This window comes from Anomaloglossus baeobatrachus, chromosome 5 (genome assembly GCF_048569485.1).
Source record: "Anomaloglossus baeobatrachus isolate aAnoBae1 chromosome 5, aAnoBae1.hap1, whole genome shotgun sequence".
NCBI lineage: Eukaryota > Metazoa > Chordata > Amphibia > Anura > Aromobatidae > Anomaloglossus > Anomaloglossus baeobatrachus.
The window spans coordinates 40,844,415-40,872,260 of NC_134357.1; the positions used below are offsets into that span (position 1 = coordinate 40,844,415).

Here is a 27,846-nt window from a genome sequence, read left to right on the forward strand (position 1 = left end):
ATTTTTTTTTTTTTTTAAACCCGGTGGGACCCGCCGATCCCTGGTATCCGCGAATCCGCCTATCACCAGTGATGAGTAGCAGTAACACAGTATAGGGGATTGCTTCCTGATTGCTGGGGCTTTACCTGCTGAGACCCCCGCTGATCTTGAGACTTTTGCGGAGCATTTTAAAGGGGCCTCCTGTTGTTAGCACATCACTTGCAGCCCCATTAAGAATGAATGAAGGCGAGGGCCATATTTCGGGACTGGTCGGATCATAGTAATCAGGAACTTATCATCTGTTTTGCGGATACGGGATAATTTATCACCTTGGTGCAAATCCTTTAATCAAAGATGGATGGTAAGGAATAAAGGGGCACTCCGTGCGGCTATCCTCCCATCATAATATGGATGTATTCGTTTGCATGAACTCTGGCAATATGGCTCGGACACCTCCAAATCTCTGAGGGAAGCTGTAGAGCACCACAAATGGAGTCCGACAATCAAGTCTATGTTGGGTGATCGTGTATTATATGAACCTCTGAATTGTAAAGCGCTGCAGAATATGTTGGTGCTATAGAAATGAAGATTATTGTTATAAGTAGGAGCTGCTTTGGGACACCACAGATGTTAATGTACCACGTAATTATTAATGCTATATGTAGACAGATCGGCTTTCCTATGTTCTTCATTATCCTTTCCATTAATGTCCTAGCTGTTACTGAAGGCCCACGTGAATACCACCGAGTTGGCCGATCTCCTGATTCAACAGAACCACATTGGAAGCGTCATTAAGGTAAGGGATATATTTCTTTACTCTGACCTCGCCAACAAGAAGATCCCTTTTGCAAATAGACACTTTCTCTTTATCAGCATTATGCCAGCACTACAGGTGCTGGAACCCTCTTTCCCATCACTTTCCACCTTGCATTGCACCTGTCGTAGTTAAATGATTTTCCAAAACTACACTGAAAGATGCGGCGTGACCTATTCTTCCAAAATTGTGCATCATTTTTGATGAATATGGCGCTAAGTCTACCAGCAAAAACAGACAAGACAGAAAAATTTGTAATTGGGACCATGATAGTTGCAGAATTACTCCTCATTTTGAATATACAGTGCCTTGCGAAAGTATTCGGCCCCCTTGAATTTTTCATCCTTTTCCCACATTTCAGGCCTCAAACATAAAGATAAAAATGTTAATGTTCTGGTGAAGAATCAACAACAAGTGGGACACAATTGTGAAGGTGAACGAAATTTATTGCTTATTTTAAACTTTTGTAAAAAAGAATAAACTGAAAATTGGGGGGTGTAATATTATTCATCCCCTTTACTTTCAGTGCACAGCAAACTCACTCCAGAAGTTCATTGAGGATCTCTGAATGATCCAATGTTGTCCTAAATGACTGATGATGATAAATATAAGCCCCTGTGTGTAATCAAGTCTCCGTATAAATGCACCTGCTCTGTGATAGTCTCAGGGTTCTGTTTAAAGCACAGATAGCATCATGAAGACCAAGGAACACAACAGGCAGGTCCGTGATACTGTTGTGGAGAAGTTTAAAGCTGGATTTGGTTACAAAAAGATTTTAAGAACTTTAAACATCCCAAGAAAGAACTGTGCAAACGATCATATTGAAATGTAAGGAGAATCATACCACTGCAAATCTACCAAGACACGGCCGTCCATCCAAACTTCATCTCACACAAGGAGAAGACTGATCAGAGATGCAGCCAAGAGGCCCATGATCACTCTGGATGAACTGCAGAGACCTACAGCTGAGGTGGGAGAGTCTGTCCATAGGACAACAATCAGTCGTACACTGCACAAATCTGGCCTTTATGGAAGAGAGACAAGAAGAAAGCCATTGCTCAAAGATATCCATAAAAAGTGTTGTTTAAAGTTTGCCACAAGCCACCTGGAGACACCAAACATGTGGAAGAAGGTGCTCTGGTCAGATGAAACCAAAATCAAACTGTTTGGGCACAATGCCAAACTATATGTTTGGCGTAAAAGCAACACAGCTCATCACCCTGAACACACCATCCCCACTGTCAAACATGGTGGTGGCAGCATCAAGGTTTGGCCCTGGTTTTCTTTAGCAGGGACAGGGAAGATGGTTAAAATTGATGGGAAGATGAATGGAGCCAAATACAGGAGCATTCTTGAAGAAAACCTGTTGGAGTCTGCAAAAGACCTGAGACTGGGACGGAGATTTGTCTTCCAACAAGACAAGGATCCCAAACATAAAGCAAAATCTACAATGGAATAGTTCACAAATAAACGTATCCAGGTGTTAGAATGGCCAAGTCACAGTCCAGACCTGAACCCAATCGAGAATCTGTGGAAAGAGCTGAAAACTGCTGTTCACAAACGCCCTCCATCCAACCTCACTCAGCTCCAGCTGTTTACAAAGGAAGAATGGGCAAGAATTTCAGCCTCTCCATGTGCAAAACTTATAGACACAGACCCCAAGAGACTTGTGCTGTAATCACAGCAAAAGGGGGCGCTACAAAGTATTAACTTAAAGGGGATGAATAATATTGCACGCCCCAATTTTCAGTTTATTATTTCTTACAAAAATTTAAAATAAGCAATAAATATCATTCATCTTCACAATTGTGTCCCACTTGTTGTTGATTCTTCACCAGAACATTAACATTTTTATATTTATGTTTGAAGCCTGAAATGTGGGAAAAGGTTTAAAAATTCAAGGGGGCTGAATACTTTTGCAAGTCACTGTATGTCTTAAAAAGTTTCCTTAATATAAATCTTTATTTGTCCTGTGATTCTTTAGCAAGCCGAAAGTCTGGAGGAGAATGATGATGATGATGATGAAGAGGAGGAGGACCACGTGTTTGGCTTCATCAGTCTTCTGAACTTAACGGAGAGGAAGGTAGCGTCCTCTGCATCTGTCATTTCCATCATCCGTCCCCTGCGGTTCCCATAAAGTGATTGCACCAAATAGCCGCGATCTCTCTGATACGGGGCATGTACAATGGATCCAAAGGGGCCTTCTAGAAGTCATAACCTCAGGCATGTGCTATGGGACTCTGCAGCAGCTTAAGTGTGCATCACGAGGTTCTGCAGCAGCTGAGATGTGTATTATATGATTCTGCAACAGCTGAAATGTGCATTATGAGATTTTTCAGCAGTTGTGTGTATTATGAGGTTCTGCAGTGGCTGTAGTGTGCAATAAAAGGTTCTGCAGGGGCTCTGGTTTGTACTATGAGGTTCTGCAGCAGTTCTGGTTTGTACTATGAGATTCTGCAGCAGTTCTGGTTTGTACTATGAGGTTCTCCAGCAGTTCTGGTTTGTACTATGAGGTTCTGCAGCAGTTCTGGTTTGTACTATGAGGTTCTGCAGCAGCTCTGGTTTGTACTATGAGGTTCTGCAGCAGCTCTGGTTTGTACTATGAGGTTCAACAGCAGTTCTGGTTTGTACTATGAGGCTCTGCAGCAGTTCTGGTTTGTACTATGAGGTTCTGCAGCAGTTCTGGTTTGTACTATGAGGTTCTGCAGCAGCTCTGGTTTGTACTATGAGGCTCTGCAGCAGTTCTGGTTTGTACTATGAGGTTCTGCAGCAGCTCTGGTTTGTACTATGAGGTTCTGCAGCAGTTCTGGTTTGTACTATGAGGTTCTGCAGCAGCTCTGGTTTGTACTATGAGGTTCTGCAGCAGCTCTGGTTTGTACTATGAGGTTCTGCAGCACTTCTGGTTTGTACTATGAGGCTCTGCAGCAGTTCTGGTTTGTACTATGAGGTTCTGCAGCAGCTCTGGTTTGTACTATGAGGTTCTGCAGCAGTTCTGGTTTGTACTATGAGGTTTTGCAGTTTTGCAGCAGCTCTGGCTTATACTATAAGGTTCAGTAGCAGCACTGGTTGGTACTATGAAGTTCTTCAGCAGCTCTGAATTGTACTATGAGGTTCTGCAGCAGCTCTGCCTTGTATTATGAGGTTCTACTGCAGCTTAGGCTTGTACTATGAGGTCCTGCAGCATCTCTGGTTTCTACTATGAGGTTCTGCAGCAGCTCAGGCAAGTATTATCAAGCTCTGCAGCCATTGATAAGTGTGTTGTGAGGTTCTGCAGCAGCTGACGTATATACCATGAGGTTCTGAGGCAGTTGAAATGTGTAGTAGGAGATTCTCCAACAGCTGAGATGTGTAATATGAGGTTCTGCAGCAGCTCAGGTAAGTATTATGAAGCTTTGCAGCCACTGTTAAGATGTACTTGAGGTTCTGCAGTAGCTGACATGTGTGCCATGAGGTTCTGTGGTAGTGGAAATGTGTACTAAGAGGCTCTGCAGCAGCTGAGATGTATGTTAAGGTTTAGTGGTCTAATATTGAAAATAGTATTATAGAAGCAGAGAGGGGTCTATGAGCAGAGATGCAGAATTATGAATTTCGCTCTGGATGTGAGTGGAGCATTAGTCGGGGCAGTACAGGAGCGGAGGATATGCAGACTTGGCCGGGAAGTGATGTAGATTCCACCATGGAAGTCGCATAGTCTTGTATCCGAGTTCCGCTCAGGATCAGGTGGTGTCATTATCATATACACAATTATGATGGTTTTTTGTGTATTTTTTTAGGGAGTCCCATGTGCGGAGCAGATAAAAGAGCTGATTCTCAGCCATTGCGAGAAGATCTGCGACCAGATCACCGTCCAACAGCTGGAGAAAATATTCAATGACAACAGCAAGCCGGTGGGATTACTCCTGAGCGAGCGATTCATTAACGTCCCCGCGCAGATCGCTCTGCCCATGCACCAGCAGCTGCAGTAAGTCTCATTCTCTGCCATCCTTTCAACATTTTTTCCCTTTTTTTACATCCATTTTTCCCCTCAGTTGGCATCAAAGATGTTATTTAAATGTAAATGTCTGGAGTGAAATTCTATCGGTGCCACGAAGACACTGATGTGATAAGTGGGGACGAGATGTGTTCTGTTTCAGAAGGAACCATTGTAATTTATTTTTATTTTATTCACATCCCACCCAATCTATTTCTTCTTTCAGACTGTACAGATATTTTGTTTTATTTTTTTTTTGCTTTATTTTATTTTATATATATAATTTATTTTATCTATTTTTTTTTCTATTGTATTATTATTATTATTTTTTTATATTATTTGTGTATATTATTACATATTTTTTTATTAAATATATTATATTTATTATTTTATATTATATGGTATTATTTATTATTTTGGTTATTATTGTTATTATATTGATTTTTATATGTTATTATATTTTTATTTATTACATTATTATTATTATATTAATTATAAAAAAATCAATATAATAATGTAATAAATAAAAATATAATAAAATATAAAAATCAATATAACAATAATAAAAAACATATAATACAATATAAAAATTGTATTATATGTTTATTATTATATTGATTTTTATATTTTATTATATATTTATTTATTATTATTACTATTATATTGTGTTTTATATTTTATTATATTTTTTAATATTTTATTATATTTTTATTTTTATTATTAGTATATTGATTTTTATATTTTATTATATTTTTATTTATTATTATATTGAGTTTTATATTTTATTATTTTTTTGTTATTAATATTACTATTGAGATTTATATTTTATTATATTTATTATTATTATTATTATTATTATTATTAATTTATTATTTTTGTAGTAGTAGTAGTATATTGATTTTTATATTTTATTATATTTTTTATTATTATTATTATTATTATATGGTTTTATTATTAATTATTTTATACTTTTAATACTTTTGCACAACTTTGCACTTTCGAGTGTGTTTCAATGACTTAAACACACTCACAGATTGCATTTGCAAAGCAATCAAACCATAGATGTCCATAAATTTAGTGGTCTAATAATGAGAAATGACACAGAGAAAACAGTATAGAACACATGAAGAAAGAGAGGGGCAAAAAGTCATGACAGAAGCCAAAATCGGTCAGTAATTAAAAAGCAATCCTGCTACTTATATCATTTGATTCAACTGATGGCCTATAAAAAGATTTCTCATAACGAAGGTGGTACACAAGAAACATCTCATGAGGGGTAAAACCAGGGAGCTGTCTCAAGACCTTCACCTTATTGTTGCAAAACATACTGATGGCATTGGTTGCAAAAGGAACTCTAAACTACTGAAGTTGGGGCCATATAATCCAACTTTCAAACCTGATAAACGCCAGATTATCACATATTCCGGATTAACAGGCTATGTCCAAATGTAACAGATTTCTATTCTGTTCATCTGAAGGAGGTTTTGCACAAAAGCTTGCATCCCTTAAAGTAAGCACCATCACTTGTATCTATGGTCAGGCTCTTCTGCAACAAATCGGGCTTCACAGCAAAACTCTTAATGCAGCTCTGGAGATAATTTTAATTTGTATTGGGTAAAATGACTAAGAATGGTGCTGCTTCTATAGAGGAAAAGCGGGTTCCCCTATACACACTAGATAAGGCGTGCAAGCCTTCTGATTTTGATCTATTTATTTGGCTAATATTGGGATCGCTGGCCCTTTAAGACAAAACGTTGCAGATGGAGAAGAGCGAATGTTCCGTGCTATTATTTAATCAGAGCCGTGGAACCTGCAATTTATATGAGAGGAGCGCAGCGTAAGTTGCTAATTACAGGTCTTGCAGAGGGGCGACCCCGGGGGTGTCAGAAAATGACTGTATCGCACATTGACACCACTGCTCAGAGGCGCGGGGGGTCATAGTCCTGGTGACCGCAGTAAGTGCTGCCGTAGAGGCGGATCGTGCTGGAAGGACTCGGCTGTAATTTATGAGGAAGCTGTCAGAGATCAGCGGTGCTCGTGTGCGGGAAACAAAACTGAATTTTCTTTGTTACAAATCCCCTGCAAAAACATACAGATAAAAATTAAAATTAATTACATTTTTGCAAGTTTTTCCAGTTGAGATATCTACTAAAATGTTCTGCAGCAGCTGAGTGTATTGTGAGGCTCTGCAGCAGCCCAGGCATGTGCTATGAAGCTCTGCAGCAGCTCAGGCGTGTACTCTGAGGCTCTGCAGCAGCCCAGGCATGTACTATGAAGCTCTGCAGAAGCCCAGGCATGTACTATGAAGCTCTGCAGCAGCCCAGGCATGTACTATGAAGCTCTGCAGCAGCCCAGGCATGTACTATGAAGCTCTGCAGCAGCCCAGGCATGTACTGTGAGGCTCTGCAGCAGCCCAGGCATGTACTGTGAGGCTCTGCAGCAGCCCAGGCATGTACTGTGAGGCTCTGCAGCAGCTCAGACGTGTACTGTGAAGCTCTGCAGTAGCTCAGGCGTGTACTGTGAGGCTCTGCAGTAGCTCAGGCGTGTACTGTGAGGCTCTGCAGTAGCTCAGGCGTGTACTGTGAAGCTCTGCAGTAGCTCAGGCGTGTACTGTGAGGCTCTACAGTAGCTCAGGCGTGTACTGTGAAGCTCTCCAGCAGCTCAGGCGTGTACTATGAAGCTCTGCAGCAGCTCAGGGGTGTACTGTGAAGCTCTGCAGCAGCTCAGGGGTGTACTGTGAAGCTCTGCAGCAGCTCAGGTGTGTACTGTGAAGCTCTGCAGCAGCTCAAGGGTGTACTGTGAAGCTCTGCAGCAGCTCAGGCGTGCACTGTGAAGCTCTGCAGCAGCTTAGGCGTGTACTGTGAGGCTCTTCAGCAGCTCAGGCGTGTACTGTGAGGCTCTTCAGCAGCTCAGGCGTGTACTGTTAGGCTCTTCAGCAGCTCAGGCATGTACTGTGAGGCTCTGCAGCAGCTCAGACGTGTACTGTGAGGCTCTGCAGTAGCTCAGGCGTGTACTGTGAGGCTCTGCAGTAGCTCAGGCGTGTACTGTTAGGCTCTTCAGCAGCTCAGGCGTGCACTGTGAGGCTCTGCAGCAGCTCAGGCGTGTACTGTGAGGCTCTTCAGCAGCTCAGGCGTGTACTGTGAGGCTCTTCAGCAGCTCAGGCGTGTACTGTTAAGCTCTTCAGCAGCTCAGGCGTGTACTGTTAGGCTCTTCAGCAGCTCAGGCGTGTACTGTGAGGCTCTGCAGTAGCTCAGGCGTGTACTGTGAGGCTCTGCAGTAGCTCAGGCGTGTACTGTGAGGCTCTGCAGTAGCTCAGGCATATACTGTGAGGCTCTGCAGTAGCTCAGGCATATACTGTGAGGCTCTGCAGTAGTTCAGGCGTGTATCGTTAAGCTCTGCATCAGTTCAGGCATGTACTGTGAGGCTCTGCAGTAGCCCAGGCGTGTACTGTGAGGCTCTGCAGTAGCTCAGGCGTGTACTGTGAGGCTCTGCAGTAGCTCAGGCGTGTACTGTGAGGCTCTGCAGTAGCTCAGGCGTGTACTGTGAGGCTCTGCAGTAGCTCAGGCGTGTACTGTGAGGCTCTGCAGTAGCTCAGGCGTGTAATGTGAGGCTCTGCAGTAGCTCAGGGGTGTACTGTGAGGCTCTGCAGTAGCTCAGGTGTGTACTGTGAGGCTTTGCAGTAGCTCAGGCGTGTAATGTGAGGCTCTGCAGTAGCTCAGGTGTGTACTGTGAGGCTCTGCAGTAGCTCAGGTGTGTACTGTGAGGCTCTGCAGTAGTTCAGGTGTGTATCGTTAAGCTCTGCATCAGTTCAGGCGTGTACTGTGAGGCTCTGCAGTAGCTCATTCGTGTACTGTGAGGCTCTGCAGTAGCCCAGGCGTGTACTGTGAGGCTCTGCAGCAGCTCAGGCATGTACTGTGAGGCTCTGCAGTAGCTCAGGCATGTACTGTGAGGCTCTGCAGTAGTTCAGGCGTGTACTGTGAGGCTCTGCAGCAGCTCAGGCGTGTACTGTGAGGCTCTGCAGTAGTTCAGGTGTGTATCGTTAAGCTCTGCATCAGTTCAGGCGTGTACTGTGAGGCTCTGCAGCAGCTCAGGCATGTACTGTGAGGCTCTGCAGTAGCTCAGGCGTGTACTGTGAGGCTCTGCAGTAGCTCAGGCGTGTACTGTGAGGCTCTGCAGCAGCTCAGGCGTGTACTGTGAGGCTCTGCAGTAGTTCAGGCGTGTACTGTGAGGCTCTGCAGTAGTTCAGGCGTGTATCGTTAAGCTCTGCATCAGCTCAGGCGTGTAATGTGAGGCTTTGCAGTAGCTCAGGCGTGTAATGTGAGGCTCTGCAGTAGCTCAGGCGTGTACTGTGAGGCTCTGCAGTAGCTCAGGCGTGTACTGTGAGGCTCTGCAGTAGCTCAGGCGTGTACTGTGGGGCTCTGCAGCAGCTCAGGCGTGTACTGTGAGGCTCTGCAGTAGCTCAGGCGTGTACTGTGAGGCTCTGCAGTAGCTCAGGCGTGTACTGTGAGGCTCTGCAGTAGCTCAGGCGTGTACTGTGAAGCTCTGCAGTAGCTCAGGCGTGTACTGTGAGGCTCTGCATCAGCTCAGGTGTGTAATGTGAGGCTCTGCAGCAGCTCAGGCGTGTACTGTGAGACTCTGCAGAACCTGAGATGTACTGTGAAGCTCTGCAAGTGCTCACATATGGACTAGGAGACTTTTTTTTTTTTTTTTTACTACTTAAACCTTTATCACAAACACTATTTACTGCAATACTTCCTTTCCTTATGACCAACCTGTGGCTTGTCTTCTCGGGAGCACCAAGACTGCGGTGACAAAATTTCGTCATGTAAATGCCGCTGTCAGTGAGTGATTAAACAGCAGAGACTGGAGCAAACTCCTATTGCTGCTGCTAGAGGTAGATGCAGCCTGTATAACCATGCTTGCATGTGCTGTGTATGGAGCGGCTCATCTGCTGAACCTGCTTCATACACCCGCAACAGAGTAGTGACATACAGCGGGTCAAATAAGTGTTGAACGTGTCTACAATTTTCTAACTAACTATATTTCTAAAGGTGCTATTGACACCAGTGTGCGATGACAGCCACTCTAATCCAGACATGGAGGAAATCCACACAAACACAAGGAGAACATACAAACTCCTTCCAGATGTTGTCCTTGGTGGGATTTAAACCCAGGACGCCAGTGCTGCAAAGCAACAATGCTAACCACTGAGCTACCGTACAATGTTAACCACTGAGGCACTGTACAGTTCTAACAAATGAGCCACAGTGCAGTGCTAACCACTGAGCTTACCATATAGTACTATCCCCTGAGCCACCATACAGTGCTAACCCCTGAGCCTCTGTACAGTACTATCCCCTGAGCCACCATACAGTGCTAACCCCTGAGCCACCATACAGTTCTATCCCCTAAACCACCATACAGTACTATCCCCTGAGCCACCATACAGTGCTATCCCCTGAGCCACCATACAGTGCTATCCCCTGAGCCACCATACAGTGCTATCCCCTGAGCCACCATACAGTACTGTCCCCTGAGCCACCATACAGTACTGTCCCCTGAGCCACCATACAGTGCTAACCCCTGAGCCTCTGTACAGTACTATCCCCTGAGCCACCATACAGTACTATTCCCTGAGCCACCATATTATTATTATTATTATTATTATTATTTATTTATAGAGCACCATTAATTCCATGGTGCTGTACATGAGAAGGGGGTTACATACAAAATACGTATACAAGTTACAGTAGACAGACTAGTACAGAGGGAAGAGGGCCCTACCCTTGCGGGCTTACATTCTATAGGATTATGGGGAGGAGACAATAGGTGGGGTGTAGGTCAGGCGGCGGCTCCGCACGGTGGTCGGGCGGCAGCTCCGCACGGTGGTCGGGCGGCAGCTCCGCACGGTGGTCGGGCGGCAGCGAGTTCATTGTAGATTGTAGGCATTTCTGAACAGATGAGTTTTCAGGTTCCGTTTGAAGTTTGCAAGGGTAGGGGATAGTCTGACGTGTTGAGGCAGCGAGTTCCAGGAGACTGGGGATGCTCGGGAGAAGTCTTGGAGTCGGTTGCGTGAGGAGCGAATGAGAGAGGAGGAGAGGAGGAGATCTTGGGAGGACCGGAGGTGACGTGTTGGAGTGTAGTGGGAGAGTAGTTCGGAGATGTACGGAGGGGAAAGATTATGCACAGCTTTGTAGGTCAGTGTTAGAAGTTTGAATTGGATACGGTGGAAGATTGGAAGCCAGTGGAGGGACATGCAGAGGGGAGAAGCGGGGTGGTATTGAGGAGAGAGGTGGATAAGTCGGGCAGCAGAGTTAAGGATGGACTGGAGAGGGGCGAGCGTGTTGGCAGGGAGGCCACAGAGGAGGATGTTACAGTAGTCGAGGCGGGAGATTATGAGGGCATGCACTAGCATTTTAGTAGATTGCAAATTGAGGAAAGGGCGGATTCTGGAAATATTTTTGAGTTGAAGACGGCAGGAGGTGGTGAGGGACTGGATGTGTGGTATGAAGGATAAGGCAGAGTCAAAGGTCACTCCGAGGCAGCGAACTTTGGGTACTGGCGAGAGCGTGGTGTTATTTATTGTAATAGATAGATCAGGTGGAGAGTGTAGGTGAGACGGAGGAAAGATGATTAGTTCAGTTTTGGCCACATTGAGCTTTAGGAAGCGAGAGGAGAAGAAGGAGGATATAGCAGATAGACATTTCGGGATTTTGGACAGCAGAGATGTGGCATCTGGGTCAGAGAGGTAGATCTGGGTGTCGTCGGCATATAGGTGGTATTGGAAGCCATGGGACTTTATGAGTTGTCCTAGGCCAAATGTGTAGATAGAGAAAAGTAGGGGTCCTAGGACAGAGCCTTGAGGGACGCCAACAGAGAGATGGTGGGATGAAGAGGTTGTGTGAGAGTGGGAGACACTGAAAGTGCGATTTGAGAGGTATGAAGAGATCCAAGAGAGGGCAAGATCTCTGACACCAAGGGAAGAGAGGGTCTGTAATAGGAGGGAGTGGTCAACGGTATCGAAGGCTGAGGACAGGTCTAGGAGTAGGAGTATAGAGAAGTGCTTGTTCGCTTTGGCAGTAAGCAAGTCATTTGTGATTTTAGTCAGGGCAGTTTCGGTAGAGTGATGTGGACGGAAGCCGGACTGTAGGTTGTCAAAGAGAGCGTTAGAGGAGAGGTGGGAGGAAAGTTCAGCATGGACATGCTGTTCCAGGAGTTTTGAGGCAAGTGGGAGTAGTGATATGGGGCGATAGCTGGTAGTAGAGGTTGGATCGAGGGAAGGTTTCTTTAGGATAGGTGTGACTGTTGCATGTTTAAAGGCAGAGGGGAAGGTTCCAGTCGTTAAAGATAGGTTGAAGAGGTGGGTTAAGGCTGGAGTAAGGATGGTGGTGAGGTTGGGAAGGAGGTGGGATGGCATGGGGTCAAGTGCGCAGGTGGTGAGGTGCGCTTTTGAGAGAAGACGTGCAAGCTCTCCTTCGGTGATGGTGGGGAGGAAGTTTATGGGAGAGGGGCAGTGGTCAGCTACATGAAGGGGTTGTGGTGGCTGAGCAGAGAAGACTTGCCTTATTAGGTCGATCCCTGTACTATCCCCTGAGCCTCTGTACAGTACTATCCCCTGAGCCACCATACAGTGCTAACCCCTGAGCCTCTGTACAGTACTATCCCCTGAGCCACCATACAGTACTATTCCCTGAGCCACCATACAGTACTATTCCCTGAGCCACCATACAGTACTATCCCCTGAGCCACCATACAGTACTATCCCCTGAGCCACCATACAGTGCTAACCCCTGAGCCTCTGTACAGTACTATCCCCTGAGCCACCATACAGTACTATTCCCTGAGCCACCATACAGTACTATCCCCTGAGCCTCTGTACAGTACTATCCCCTGAGCCTCTGTACAGTACTATCCCCTGAGCCACCATACAGTACTATCCCCTGAGCCACCATACAGTACTATCCCCTGAGCCACCATACAGTACTATCCCCTGAGCCTCTGTACAGTACTATCCCCTGAGCCACCATACAGTGCTAACCCCTGAGCCTCTGTACAGTACTATCCCCTGAGCCACCATACAGTACTATTCCCTGAGCCACCATACAGTACTATCCCCTGAGCCTCTGTACAGTACTATCCCCTGAGCCTCTGTACAGTACTATCCCCTGAGCCACCATACAGTACTATCCCCTGAGCCACCATACAGTACTATCCCCTGAGCCACCATACAGTACTATCCCCTGAGCCATCATACAGTACTATCCCCATAGCCACCGTACAGTACTATCCCCTGAGCCATCATACAGTACTATCCCCATAGCCATCATACAGTACTATCCCCATAGCCACCGTACAGTACTATCCCCTGAGCCATCATACAGTACTATCCCCATAGCCACCGTACAGTGCTATCCCCTGAGCCACCGTACAGTGCTATCCCCTGAGCCACCGTACAGTACTATCCCCATAGCCACCGTACAGTACTATCCCCTGAGCCACCGTACAGTACTATCCCCTGAGCCACCGTACAGTGCTATCCCCTGAGCCACCGTACAGTGCTAACCCCTGATCCACCGTACAGTGCTAACCCCTGATCCACCGTACAGTGCTAACCCCTGAGCCACCGTACAGTGCTAACCCCTGAGCCTCTGTACAGTGCTATCCCCCTGAGCCTCTGTACAGTGCTAACCCCTGAGCCACCGTACAGTGCTAACCCCTGAGCCTCTGTACAGTGCTATCCCCCTGAGCCTCTGTACAGTACTATCCCCTGAGCCACCGTACAGCGCTAACCACTGAGCCACAGTACAAACAATGCTATCCCCTGAGCCACAGTACAACACTTACCACTGAGCCACCGTACAGTGATAACCACTGAGTCACCACACAGTGCTAAGTACTGAGCCACCATACAGTGCTAACCCGATCCACCGTGCTGCCTGTGTATGCAGTAATCTCCCTCTAGTGGTGGTTTCAGGCATCATTTTGTCACATGACCGTCTATGGAGTGCAAAAGAGCTGCAAGTTCCAGCATTCGGACCTTAGCGCACCACGGCGCTGGCATGTTGGGACTAGTAGTTTCACAGAAGCTGCAATGCCACAGGTTATACTGACCTGCTGTGCAAGCTATTAAAGCATGTTGGGAGTTGTAGTTCTACAGCAGCTTGGGATCCACAGGCTGGTGTCTACCTCTGCGCAGGTGATCCGGCCATGCTTGGAGTAGTAGTAGCAGTATCACATCAGAAGAAAGGAGCAGCGTTCCTTTAAATCCCCCCAGTGCCGCTGTGCTCTGACCGCAAGTATTTACAGAACAGATTGGACACTGGTGATTTCCCTGGCAGTCAATTTGCTTTCCTAGGAGCAGCGACTGTGAAAAGCCTCCGTCCCCTTCGCCTCCCTGATAATGGACTTGGCTGAGGAACAGCATTTGGGCTCCATTGATTTTCGCTGAGTGGGTGAAGTTTCGGGGGAAGTTGCGGAGTTTCCTCCTGGATCGTGTATCCGCTCAGTCGCTTTATGATGAACAGTAAATAACGTATTGATACTTTTATGTTCTGCCGTTTCCTCATTTCTCCATACATAATAATTCGCCGTCTTGTGAATTATCGCCGTGTCTCCGAGAGCCGTGCGCCCTAATTGTTCCCAATTGACCTCCCCCCTGTACAGGAAAGAACTGGCGGAGGCGCAGCGGACCAACAAGCCCTGCGGGAAATGTTATTACTATCTCATCATAAGTAAAACCTTCACGGAGGCGGCGAAGAAATCCAGAGGAGCCGGAACGCAAGGGAAGGAAGAAATGATGTTCGCTAACGCAGAAGAGGAGTTTTTCTACGAGGTAAAACACAATTGTTCCTTTAAATGCCGCTCCGTGTGCCCATACAATAGTCTGCCGAAAACAAACTGTTTTTTGGGAAATCTGGGTGACAAGCAATGTTTGGTATTGTATCATCTATGCAGTTGTCAGCTTTCTTAGCGTACGTTTCCATGTACACCGGATCTCACCCAACAGATAGCATTGCAAAAAGAAGATGCAAAAGAGCCGCACATTCACCAACTGAATTATAGAGGGTGAAAATCTGTCTAACATGTTATGCAGTGAGCTCCCTCTATTAGTAGCTGTATAAATATGTATGTAGTGAGCTCCCTCTAGTGGTGGCTGTATAAATTTGTATGTAGTGAGCTCCCTCTAGTGGTGGCTGTATACGTTTTCATGCAGTGAGCTCCCTCTAGTGGTGGCTATATACATTAGTATGTAGTGAGCTCCCTCTAGTGGTGGCTGTATACATTTGTTTGTAGTGAGAATCCTCTAATAGTGTCTGTTTACATTTCTATATAGTTAGCTCCCTCTATTGGTGGCTGTGTACATTTGTATCTCTGAGCTCCTTCTAGTGGTGGCTGTATACATTTATGTATAGAGCTCCCTCTAATGGTGGCTGTATACATTTCTATGTATAGCGCTTCCTCTAGTAGTGGCTCTATACATTTTATATTTAGTGAGCTCCCTCTAGTGGTGGCTGTATACGTTTGTTTGTAGTGAGCGTCCTCTAATAGTGGCTGTTTACATTTCTATATAGTTAGCTCCCTCTATTGGTCGCTGTGTACATTTGTATGTAGTGAGCTCCCTCTAGTGGTGGCTGTATACATTTCTAATGTATAGCACTTCCTCTAGTGGTGGCTGAATACATTTTTATTTAGTGCCCTCCCTCTAGTGGTGGCCATATACATTTTTATGCAGTGAGCTCCCTCTAGTGGTGGCTGTATACATTTGTATGTAGTGAGCTGCTCCTAGTGGTGGCTGTATACATTTATATGTAGTGAGCTCTGTCTAGTGGTGGCTGTATACATCTGTATGTAGTGAGCTCCCTCTAGTGGTGGCTGTATACTTTTGTATGTAGGTAGTATAGGGGGCAGCACCCATAAACAACGTGCTTCACTTGTATGTGAGATCCCACTTGCTGTTTGGTCCGTCTACAAGCTCCACCGTTCTGGTGCTGCCACGTGTGAGCCTGACCTTAATATATTACTACAGAGTTTCCAGTCTATTTCTATTAACAGGGCAAATTTTAACATAAAAGGTTACACCCAATACAACTCCCAAGGAATGGCCCTGACCTAGCGGGAAAACTTACATGTTAGATCTGTTAAAGAGCCAGAACAGGTTAATGGAATAGTCACATGTCCATTACGTCTCCTGCCCCCTCCCTTCCACGCCGCTTAATTAGATTTTAATATGGTCATAAAATATGTTGCTCGGCAGCGGCGTCCATGTATCACTCCAGATCCGCATACCACTAATGCACGCTGAATTACATTTAATTAAAAATATATATTTAAACGACCTGCGAGCCCCGCAGTCATGCGCATCATTAACCAGCTACATCCAGAGCGTGCAGACACGCCTGTGCTAAGAAAGCTGTGACTGATCAACCATCATATGCAAGAGCGGAGAAATGCAGAGAAGAGCATCCCAGCACTTACTGCTCCGGACTGGGGCAGGATCATCAGACCATTGCAGTGGCCACTACAGGAGAAAAGGAGTATTACATGGCGGCAGAATTACTGCAAATCCACAACTGAATGTCCTAGAATATAAAAAACCAAAAGGGCCAATATCAGTTTTATCACAATCCCTCTGTAGTCCAATCTATTACTTAGCCTAAAAATTTACCATGTTCCCTTACTGGAGATAAGTCTTGGCCGAGACTTCCTTTATTGGAGGTCATCAGAGGTCATTTCTTATATTCACTAAACTAATATCAGTAAATGCTCCACGTATTCCTAAACAACCCGATCTCATGCTATAAATTACCGTATTTTTCGGACCATAAGACGCACTTTTTTTCCCCCAAATGTTGGGGGAAAGTTGGGGGTGCGTCTTATGGTCTGACTATAGGGCTGCGGCTGGGAATGAGGGTGCTGCAGGTCATCGGGGGCACGAGCAGGCAGCAGCAGCGCCTGCCGTGACCACGTGTGCCCGCTCATTACATATGCACGCCCATCCTCCCGCCCATCTCTCAGCGCAGAAGCCGGCACTGACAGGTGGGCGGAAGGATGAGCGGGGACGCGCGCATAGCAAAGAGCCGGCCGCATGATCACCCCTGGCAATTACAGCCTGGAGTGATCATGTGCAGCTGCATTCACTGCCCCCCGCGCGTCATTACCAGCGCTCACCTGTCCCCGTGTGTGGAGCCGTCCCCCTGCTGCACGCGATGTCTTCCTGTCTGTACTGATCAGCTGATCTGTGCTGGTCAGCTGATCAGCACAGACAGGAAGACATCGCGATGCAGGGGAACGGCTACACACACACACACACACACACGTCAGTGGTGCAGAGAGGAAGATGATCGGTGCTGGAGGGAGTGAGGAAAAGGTGAGTATAAACGTTTATTTCTTTGTCGCTCCATTGGGAGACCCAGACAATTGGGTGTATAGCTTATGCCTCCGGAGGCCACACAAAGTATTACACTAAAAGTGTAAAGCCCCTCCCCTTCTGCCTATACACCCCCCGTGCATCGCGGGCTCCTCAGTTTTTATGCTTTGTGCGAAGGAGGCTGACATCCACGCATAGCTCCACAGCTTAGTCAGCAGCAGCTGCTGACTAGGTCGGATGGAAGAAAAGAGGGCCCATAACAGGGCCCCCAGCATGCTCCCTTCTCACCCCACTTTGTCTGCGGTGTTGTTAAGGTTGAGGTACCCATTGCGGGTACACAGGCAGGAGCCACATGCTGTTTTCCTTCCCCATCCCTTATGGGCTCTGGGTGAAGTGGGACCCGAATCGGTCTCCAGGCACGGGGACCGTGCTCCCTCCGCAGCCCCTGGGGAATCTGCTGGATAGGAGCCGGGTATCGTCAGGGACAAGGCCCTGCTACTGTGAGGTACACTGTGTCCCCGTGGGGACCGCGCATGGAGCGCTTGTGCCATACACATTGCAGCACTGCTGGGTGTGTTAGTGCGCCGGGGAGTACCGCGCGGCCGCGCTTATTGCCGGCCGCGCTTATAACTTTAGTCCTCGGCTTCTGCGGCCTAGTATCGCATATTCCCGCCCACAGGCCTGCCAGTCAGGGGAAGGGCGGGACGCTGCACAGATGGTCAGCGCTGAGGGCTGGAGCATACATTAGTATCCTCCTCCCCCCTCACTCAGTACACTGGGGCACTAGATTCCCGCACTTTCTTGGGCACGCCCACGGTCCCCTCCTCCCCACAGAACGCCGGCAGCCATTCCTGTCAGCGATTCAGACGCTGGAGAGGAGAGACAACACAGGGAGACCCAGGCAGGGAATCTGGTGATCACACAACCGCTCTGAGCGGTCGGTAAGCAGCACCTGTGGTGCTGGCCCCACTGAGTGCCGAAGTGTATATATATATATAGGCTTATAGGCTATACATTTGCACTGTACGGTCGCTCTGTTGATTTTTGGCTATATACCCTCCTGGATTGTTCTCAGAGGAGATAACAGCATGTCGTCCGCAAAAAGCAAGGGTGCCAAAGCACAGGCGTACTTTGCAACCTGTACCTCATGTGCAGCTATACTACCGGCAGGTTCCACTGACCCTCATTGTGTGCAATGCTCGGCCCCTGTGGCACTTGCTTAGCCGGAGCCTCTGCTACTGGTGGCCCAGGTGGAACCACCTGCTACCACTGTCCAGGTGACAGGGACGGAGTTTGCAGCTTTTGCTGACAAACTGTCTGAGAGTATGGATAAATGGTCGGCTGAAATAGTAGAAGCCTTACAGTCCAGACCGGTGATTCAGGCCCCGGGCACTGTTCAATCTTTGACCCCAGGTCCCCCTCAATTGGAACAGCAAAGTGCCCCTGGGGTGACCCATAGGTCCCAGGGTGAGGTCTCTGACACGGACCGCAGTCCCAGGCCGCCTAAGCGGGCTCGCTGGGAAATTCCCTCCACCTCATCACACTGTTCAGGGTCTCAGCATTCTATCTCAAGGTTACAGGATAGAGTTCAGCTCTCGTCCTCCGACTCGTTTCTTCAGAACATCTCCGCCCCCCGAGAGAGCCGATGCTCTTATGCAGGCGGTGTGCACTCTGAAGGCGGAAGGAGTGGTGATCCCTGTTCCTCTTCAGCAACGGGGTCACGGTTTTTACTCCAACTTGTTCGTGGTGCCAAAAAAGGACGGATCCTTCCGTCCTGTTCTGGACCTAAAACTGCTCAACAAGCATGTGAAAACCAGGCGGTTCCGGATGGAATCGCTCCGCTCCGTCATCGCCTCAATGTCCCAAGGAGATTTCCTGGCATCAACCGATATCAAAGATGCTTATCTCCACGTACCGATTGCACCAGAGCATCAGCGCTTCCTGCGTTTCGCCATAGGAGACGAACACCTTCAGTTCGTGGCACTGCCTTTTGGCCTGGCGACAGCCCCACGGGTCTTCACCAAGGTTATGGCAACAGTGGTGGCAATCCTACACTCTCAGGGACACTCTGTGATCCCTTACTTAGACGATCTGCTTGTCAAGGCACCCTCTCAAGGGGCATGCCAACACAGCCTGAACATTGCTCTGGAGACTTTCCAGAGTTTCGGGTGGATCATCAATTTTCCAAAGTCAAATCTGACACCGGCCCAATCACTGACATATCTTGGCATGGAGTTTCATACTCTCTCTCAGCGATAGTGAAGCTTCCGCTGAACAAACAGCGTTCACTACAGACAGGGGTGCAATCTCTCCTTCAAGGCCAGTCACACCCCCTGAGGCGCCTCATGCACTTCCTAGGGAAGATGGTAGCAGCAATGGAGGCAGTTCCTTTTGCGCAGTTTCATCTGCGCCCACTTCAATGGGACATTCTCCGCAAATGGGACAGGAAGTCGACGTCCCTCGACAGGAACGTCTCCCTTTCGCGGGCAGCCAAGGCTTCCCTTCAGTGGTGGCTTCTCCCCACTTCTCTGTCGAAGGGGAAATCCTTCCTGCCCCCATCCTGGGCGGTGGTCACGACGGACGCAAGCCTGTCAGGGTGGGGAGCGGTCTTTCTCCACCACAGGGCTCACGGTACTTGGACTCAGACAGAGTCCTCCCTTCAGATCAATGTTCTGGAGATAAGGGCAGTGTATCTTGCCCTAAAGGCGTTCCAGCCGTGGCTGGAAGGCAAACAGATCCGAATTCAGTCTGACAACTCCACAGCGGTGGCATACATCAACCACCAAGGCGGGACACGCAGTCGGCAAGCCTTCTACTGTGGGTGGAAGCCACAGCCTCCACCATATCCGCAGTTCACATCCCGGGCGTAGAAAACTGGGAAGCAGACTTTCTCAGTCGCCAGGGCATGGACGCAGGGGAATGGTCCCTTCACCCGGACGTGTTTCAGGAGATCTGTTGCCGCTGGGGCATGCCGGACGTCGACCTAATGGCGTCCCGGCACAACAACAAGGTCCCGACATTCATGGCACGGTCTCAAGATCACAGAGCTCTGGCGGCAGACGCCTTAGTTCAGGATTGGTCGCAGTTTCAACTCCCTTATGTGTTTCCTCCTCTGGCACTGTTGCCCAGAGTGTTACACAAGATCGGGGCCGACTGCCGCCGCGCCATCCTCGTCGCTCCAGACTGGCCGAGGAGGTCGTGGTACCCGGATCTGTGGCATCTCACGGTCGGCCAACCGTGGGCACTACCAGACCGACCAGACTTGCTGTCTCAAGGGCCGTTTTTCCATCTGAATTCTGCGGCCCTCAACCTGACTGTGTGGCCATTGAGTCCTGGATTCTAGCGTCTTCAGGGTTATCTCAAGAGGTCATTGCCACTATGAGACAGGCTAGGAAACCAACGTCCGCCAAGATCTACCACAGGACGTGGAAGATATTCCTGTCGTGGTGCTCTGCTCAGGGGTTTTGTCCCTGGCCATTTGCCTTGCCCACTTTTCTGTCCTTCCTTCAATCCGGATTGGAAAAGGGTTTGTCGCTCGGCTCTCTTAAGGGACAAGTCTCTGCGCTCTCTGTGTTTTTTCAGAGGCGTCTAGCCAGACTTCCACAGGTACGCACGTTCCTGCAGGGGGTTTGTCACATCGTCCCTCCTTACAAGCGTCCGTTAGAACCCTGGGATCTGAACAGGGTGCTGATGGCTCTTCAGAAACCACCGTTCGAGCCAATGATGGATATTTCTCTCTCACGCCCGTTCGCAGAAAGTGGTCTTCCTAGTAGCAGTCACTTCACTTCGGAGAGTGTCTGAGCTGGCAGCGTTGTCGTGCAAAGCCCCTTTCCTGGTGTTTCACCAGGACAAGGTGGTTCTGCGTCCGGTTCCGGAATTTCTCCCTAAGGTGGTATCCCCCTTTCATCTCAATCAGGATATCTCCTTACCCTCTTTTTGTCCTCATCCAGTTCACCAATGTGAAAAGGATTTGCACTTGTTAGATCTGGTGAGAGCACTCAGATTCTACATTTCTCGTACGGCGCCCCTGCGCCGCTCGGATGCACTCTTTGTCCTTGTCGCTGGCCAGCGTAAAGGGTCACAGGCTTCCAAATCAACCCTGGCTCGGTGGATCAAGGAACCAATTCTCGAAGCTTATCGTTCCTCGGGGCTTCCGGTTCCCTCAGGGCTGAAGGCCCATTCTACCAGGGCCGTGGGGGCGTCCTGGGCCTTGCGGCACCAGGCTACGGCTCAGCAGGTGTGTCAGGCGGCTACCTGGTCGAGCCTGCACACTTTCACGAAACACTATCAGGTGCATACCTATGCTTCGGCAGATGCCAGCCTAGGTAGGCGAGTCCTTCAGGTGGCGGTTGCCCACCTGTAGGACGGAGCCGTTTACGGCTCTATTATGAGGTATTATTTACCCACCCAGGGACTGCTTTTGGACGTCCCAATTGTCTGGGTCTCCCAATGGAGCGACAAAGAAGAAGGGAATTTTGTTTACTTACCGTAAATTCCTTTTCTTCTAGCTCCAATTGGGAGACCCAGCACCCGCCCCTGTTCCCTTCGGGCTGTTGTTCTTTGTGTACACATGTTGTTCATGTTGAATGGTTTCAGTTCTCCGATATTCCTTCGGATTGAATTTACTTTAAACCAATTTATAATTTTTTCCTCCTTCTTGCTTTTGCACCAAAACTGAGGAGCCCGTGATGCACGGGGGGTGTATAGGCAGAAGGGGAGGGGCTTTACACTTTTAGTGTAATACTTTGTGTGGCCTCCGGAGGCATAAGCTATACACCCAATTGTCTGGGTCTCCCAATTGGAGCTAGAAGAAAAGGAATTTACGGTAAGTAAACAAAATTCCCTTCTTTTTTCTCTGTGCTATAGGATACAGGCCATATACCAGGATGGTATATGAGCACGATGGGGGCATATAGCAGGATGGGAGTATATGAACAGGCTGGATGGGGGGGTATGTGAACAGGCTGGATGGGGGGGGGGGGGGTATGTGAACAGGCTGGATGGGGGGGGGGGTATGTGAACAGGCTGGATGGGGGGGGTATGTGAACAGGCTGGATGGGGGGGGTATGTGAACAGGCTGGATGGGGGGGGGGGGGGTATGTGAACAGGCTGGATGGGGGGGGGTATGTGAACAGGATTGATGGGGGTTTATAGCAGGATCATATACAAGGCAGGTGGATCATTACCAGGATGGGGTACCTTAGTAGAGAATTTGGGGACATTACCCCCATAACAGTGTCAGCAGCAGATCCTCGCCCCATAACAGTGTGTCATGACCACATTTTTTGCTTAAAGTTTTATTTTCCCATTTTCCTCCTCTAAAACCAGGGTGCGTCTTATAGTCCGGTGCGTCTTATAGTCCGAAAAATACGGTAAAAAAACAAGGTTTTTATTCCTCACAAAAACAAAAAAAACACTCCAAAGAGCCAGCCAAAGTATATCCAGGGCCCCCTGCTGACCACTGCCCATTGGCCAGTGTAATCTGACCAAAGCAGCTGAGCAGGGGCGGAGCTATAACTCTAACGGAAAGGGGGTGGGGCTTTGTCTTTCTGAAGGAAGTGGGTTGCGGAGCTTTGCCTACAGGAAATGAAACAGCTTTGTCTCATAAGGAAGTGGAGCTGCCCCTCAAGTGTAGGCAGAGCTTTGTCTACAGGAAATGAGGTGGAGCTGTCTCAAGGAAGTATGGGCGGAGATTTGTCTGCAGGAAATAAAGGGGAGCCATCAAGGAAGTGGGGGAGAAGCTTTGTCTACAGGAAATGAAAGAGCTGTCAAGGAAGTTGGGGAGAAGCTTTGTCTACAGGAAATGAAAGAGCTGTCAAGGAAGTGGGGGAGGAGCTTTGTGTACGAGAAATGAAGCGGAGCTGTCATGGAAGTGGGGAGGAGCTTTGTGTACAGGAAATAATATTGAGCTGTCTCTTTAGTGGCGGAAGAGCTGTATCTTTAAATGAAGTGTGGGCGGAGCTTCGTCTATAGGAAATGAAGTGGAGCTGTCTCTCAAGAAAGTGTGGGAGGAGCTTTGTGTACAGGAAATGAAAGCAGTCAAGGAAGTGGGGGAGGAGCTTTGTGTTCGAGAAATGAAGCGGAGCTGTCATGGAAGTGGGGGAGGAGCTTTGTGTACAGAAAATGATATTGAGCTGTCTTTAGTGGGGGAAGAGCTGTATCTTTACATGAAGTGTGGGCGGAGGTTCATCTACAGGAAATGAAGCTGTCTCAAGGAACTGTGGACTGAGCTTTGTCTACAGGAAATGACGCAGAGCTATTAAGGAAAAGGGGGAGGAGCTTTGTGTACAGGAAATTAAATGGAGCTGTCCCTTTAGTGGGGGAGGAGCTTTATCTTTAAAGGAAGTGGGGGGCGGAGCTTTGTCTCTAGGAAATGGGGGTGGGGCTTAGTCTTTAACAGAAATGGGTTGTGGAGCTTTGTATCCTAAGGAAGTGGGGGAGGAGCTTTGTCTACAGGAATTAAGTGGAGCTGTCTATTAAGGAAGTAGGAGAGGAGCTTTGTCTCTAAAGGTCCTGGGGGCAGAGCTTTGTCTCAAGGAAATGGGGGTGTAACTTTGTTTCAAAGAAGTAAGGGTGGGGCTTTGTCTCTAACTAAAGGGTAGAGGCTAAATCCCAGTGGCTAAGTTAAGTAGCTAAGTCTGTTGACGTCATGCCCATGTGATTAGAAGGAGCAGGGCCTCCGCCAACATAACTGATACCAGGAAGAAACATCACGTGCTCATGGGGTTGTTTATAATAGAAGCAGGGTGTCTGTGGGTAAAATCACCATGCCCACCAACCAAGCCAGTCACGCCCACTAACCAAGGATGTCCTTCTTGCCACAACCCTAATGGAAGTGGGGTGGAGCTTTGTCTCCAGGAAGTGGGGTGGAGCTTTGTCTTTAAAGGAAGTAGAGTGGAGCTTTGTCTTTAAAGGAAGTGGGGTGGAGCTTTGTCTTTAAAGGAAGTGGGGTGGAGCTTTGTCTTTAAAGGAAGTGGGGTGGAGCTTTGTCTTTAAAGGAAGTGGGGTGGAGCTTTGTCTTTAAAGGAAGTGGGGTGGAGCTTTGTCTCTAAAGGAAGTGGGGGCAAAGCATTTTTTCTTTAAAGGATGTGGGATGAAGCTTTGTCTTCGCTCTTACTTTTCTGTCTGGCAGACTCCATACAATGGCAGGAGCAATTCCAGGAAGTAAGGGGAAAGCAAGTTCCAGCACCCTATAGTGCTGGTAGAAGCTGATAGGAGGCACCTCCCACTAAAACAAGAAAAAAAAAAAAATATCCATACATTGAATGCTTTTTTTTAAGAACCTGCTTAGTGTATTTTTGGAAAAAATTACACTATAATTAGTAGTGGGACCATAAAAAAGTGTAACCCTGTAAATGTTAGATCAGAGATGTTCAATTTTCCTCCTCTTGGATTTTTGTAGAGAAAGTGCAGCCAGCTCTATAAGCACAGGTGTAACCGAAACCTCAACATTTAAAGGGTATTCCCATCTCGTACATGTTTGCCATATGCTCAGGACATGACACAGATGTATAGCAGGTGATTTTTCACTGATGGGACTTATTTTGAGGACAGGCCCTGACTCGCACAGCTGTCATGGAGGGGTGATCGGATCTTCCATGGATTTGTTTTTTCTGACTATTTCCATACTGAGACACGTCTGGGCCCCGTTGTAGATGTGGGTACACCTATACATTAGTAGGTCCAGCGCAATGTCGACATTGGTGAATTTGGGAAGGAGGATGGTTCACATGGCTCCGGTCTGGTGGCCATGGCTACTTAGACCAGAATCCTTGAGATCAATATCATACGAGAAAACAATCTATCAAATACAATTTTTTAGGAACCTCCTAAACACAATAAATCCAAGAAAAACCCGGAGTCAGATTCCATGATATGAAATTGAAATTTTACTACAGATTAGAAAATTACAATCAGTTTAATGAGGAGGAGAACAACATAGGAGCAGAAAAGAAAGGACGCATACCCAGGGACCAAGTATAGGATTGGTATGCAAGTATGGATCAAGGTATAATAAATTTAAATATTGCACAACCCAAAATCTTGTAAACTTAGCAGGCAATGATTTAATAAGAACTTACAAGAATTGCACTATGCCCACTCTGTAAGAATTGCTGAGGATAATGACACTCCAATCACAAATCAAAAGCTAATACACTATATAAATTGTAGACTATCAAATAGTAATTAGGCCAACCATGACAATGCAAAACTGCAATAATAGAAGCCACCACATGAGGGCAGTTCACCAAGTGCAATAGAAGTTTCTAAGTGTAACGATGATCCAGCTTACCCATATTATCCCATTCCAAGGTAGGTACAATCCAAAGGGCCCCGACGCACGTTTCGCGTTGGGCTTACTCTGGACCCTTTGGATTGTACCTACCTTTGGCCTAATTACTATTTGATAGTCTATAGTTTATATGCTAACTTTTGACATTATTTGTGATTGGCGTGTGTACACTCTCTCATACTATTTGTTACTAACATTTTTGACCTGTATTTCTGACTTTGATCAGACATGATTTTTGAGTGTGACATGTTTTTAGAGGCCACATGCATTGTTGACAGCATTATATGCTATTTATCGCAATTCTTACAGAGCGGACATAGTGCACAATTCTTGTAAGTTCTTATTAACACTAGAACTACTGGACTCGTGACACCTATATAGAAATACATGGTGCAAAGTAGTCAAAATGACTACCTCAGTAGTTCTAGTGTTAAATAATTGCCTGCTAAGTTTATAAGATTTTGGGTTGTGCAATATTTAAATTTATTATGCCTTGATCCATACTTACATACCAATCCTATACTTGGTCCCTGCGTACGCGTCCTTCCTTATTCTGCACCTATGTTCTCCTCATTATACTGATTGTAATTTTCTACTATCCGTGTGGTTATAAAATTCTATTTTAATTTCATATGGAATTTGACTGCAGTTTTTCATGGATTTATTGGACCAGAATCCTGTATGTCATTTTGCTCAACTTGTATTGGACAATAATCACCAAAAACTGCAGTACCACAGATGACCACTGGACAAGTGTGGTGCTCTTTTTGATAGAAAGCACAGAGCAGAACTGATTTATCAACCACAACTTATTGCCCAGAGGTGGTGGAGTTACTGGAAAAACAAGCCATATTGCCCTCATCCTGTACGACCGCTACGCTACATGTGGTCGTCGTATGTCTCAAATTGTCTTTTTCCTTTGCAGAATGCAACCTTGAAATTCAACTACTCGGTGCAGGGAGAGTGCGACACCCAGTTGGCAGGGAAGTGGTCCTTTGACGACGTGCCCATGAAACCCCTGAGAACGGTCATGTTGGTCCCGGCGGACAGAATGAATTCCATCATGGAGAAGTTCAAGGAGTATCTGTCCGTGTAGAGAAGATCTGCTGCCCCTAGTGGCCGGTGTCCAGATAAATCTACAACTTTTTGTATTGGGTTCCTCCTAGGACCTAGCAGACGCGTAACATTTCAGAAATGGGAATTATATTTTATTACTAATTTACCATGACACAAAGAACGGAAAACAAAATATACAAAAAAAAGTGAAAGTTGTAACAATGATCAAATTCACAGTTCATTAAAGTCTCTTTCCGGCTCCTATTGCACTTTTGTGACGCCTTCATTATCAGGCACGGAGGGTGGAGGGGTGGGGGAGGGGAGGATGGAAGGGGTGTGGGGGTCATTGTATATTACATCTTTGCTCCGGAGCACTTTGCTCTTCGTCATCGGTGTCTTCATCATCCTCATGCTCCGGAGAGTCAGGGATTGTAGATATTGCGTCTAATGCCTTCTGTAATAGCTCTTTGCTCTCACTAGGGGGCAGGTTACTGAAATAATATTGTGGCGCCAACTGCATAAACCTACATAGAAAGAAGAAGAAAAAAAGATATATATTAATCCTGCTGAGGTAATGACGCCATAACGTCTGTAACTCAAAGCTTTCATCTTTTTCTGCTATCGTCCCTTTTCAAAAAGATTCACAGTGGATTTTTCAGATTAATATGCAGACTCTACCCCCGGAGACTTGGAGAGCTGCATTTTACATCAATGAAAAGCTCATTGCTACCGAATCCTGAGCACAAAAGAATGAAACTAGAAAGAAGGAGAAAAAAAAAAAAGTGTGGGGGCGGCCGGAGAACATAAAAAAAAAAAATAAAAAAAAAAATCCAGAGGTTTCCGCGTGCCCCCCCGTGCTGGAGAGAGATGTCACTTGCTGCAGTAGCAGGCAGGATAATCTGTATTTTATTGAGATCGCAAAAAGCGAAGAGCGTTTCATTCCAGTTTCTCTCTGCCTGTAAATCCCAGTATAAACAACAGAGGAAATGAAATGTTATTACTTTTTTTAAATATATAAATGCACGGTGGTGAGGGGATATAGGAAGCACGCGACCAGCAATGTATGTGCAAAAAGAAAAAAAATCATACTTCAGAGACCAAAAGGTAAATTAAATGTTCTAAATCCTTGAAAATCCGGTATGAAAAAATACACACACACACACACGGGTATGTGTGCAATATAAATATAAAACTGTAATATATATAATTACACACACATATATGTGTGTGTGTATATATATATATATATATATATATATATATATATATATATATATATATATATATATATATATATATATATATATATATATACACACACACACACACACATAGACCAGGTGAATTAAGTATTGAACACATCAAGT

General features: G+C 46.7%; 2 protein-coding genes across 4 annotated transcripts in view; one reads left to right on the forward strand and one right to left on the reverse strand.

Annotated features, from left to right (window-relative positions):
• Positions 1–561: 561 nt before the first annotated feature.
• On the forward strand, positions 562–26,748 carry BCCIP (BRCA2 and CDKN1A interacting protein). The gene is made up of 6 exons (XM_075351601.1): positions 562–621; positions 695–775; positions 2,778–2,876; positions 4,567–4,754; positions 14,427–14,595; positions 26,349–26,748. The coding sequence occupies exons 1-6, from the start codon at positions 562–564 to the stop codon at positions 26,517–26,519; spliced, it is 768 nt and encodes a 255-aa protein (XP_075207716.1). The 3' UTR covers positions 26,520–26,748.
• DHX32 (DEAH-box helicase 32 (putative)) overlaps positions 26,205–27,846 on the reverse strand; it is a 120,679-nt gene continuing 119,037 nt past the window's right edge. For 2 of the 3 annotated variants that reach the window (XM_075348441.1, XM_075348440.1), the window contains exon 12: positions 26,206–27,003. In XM_075348441.1, coding sequence (XP_075204556.1) covers positions 26,823–27,003 — 181 coding nt within the window. In that variant the 3' untranslated portion in view covers positions 26,206–26,822. Of the gene's footprint in view, positions 27,004–27,846 lie in introns of all 3 variants that reach the window. The other variant, XM_075348443.1, reaches the window with a different exon arrangement.

What these genes read in the sequence shown, in the direction of transcription:
- BCCIP (XM_075351601.1), top strand. Translation starts at nt 562, where the DNA reads ATGAAGATTATTGTTATAAGTAGGAGCTGCTTTGGGACACCACAGATG. An exon ending in CACAGATGTTAATGTACCAC is followed by an intron (nt 622 to 694) that starts GTAATTATTAAT and finishes TTAATGTCCTAG; the next exon opens with CTGTTACTGAAGGCCCACGT. An exon ending in CCCATGCACCAGCAGCTGCA is followed by an intron (nt 4,755 to 14,426) that starts GTAAGTCTCATT and finishes CCCCCTGTACAG; the next exon opens with GAAAGAACTGGCGGAGGCGC.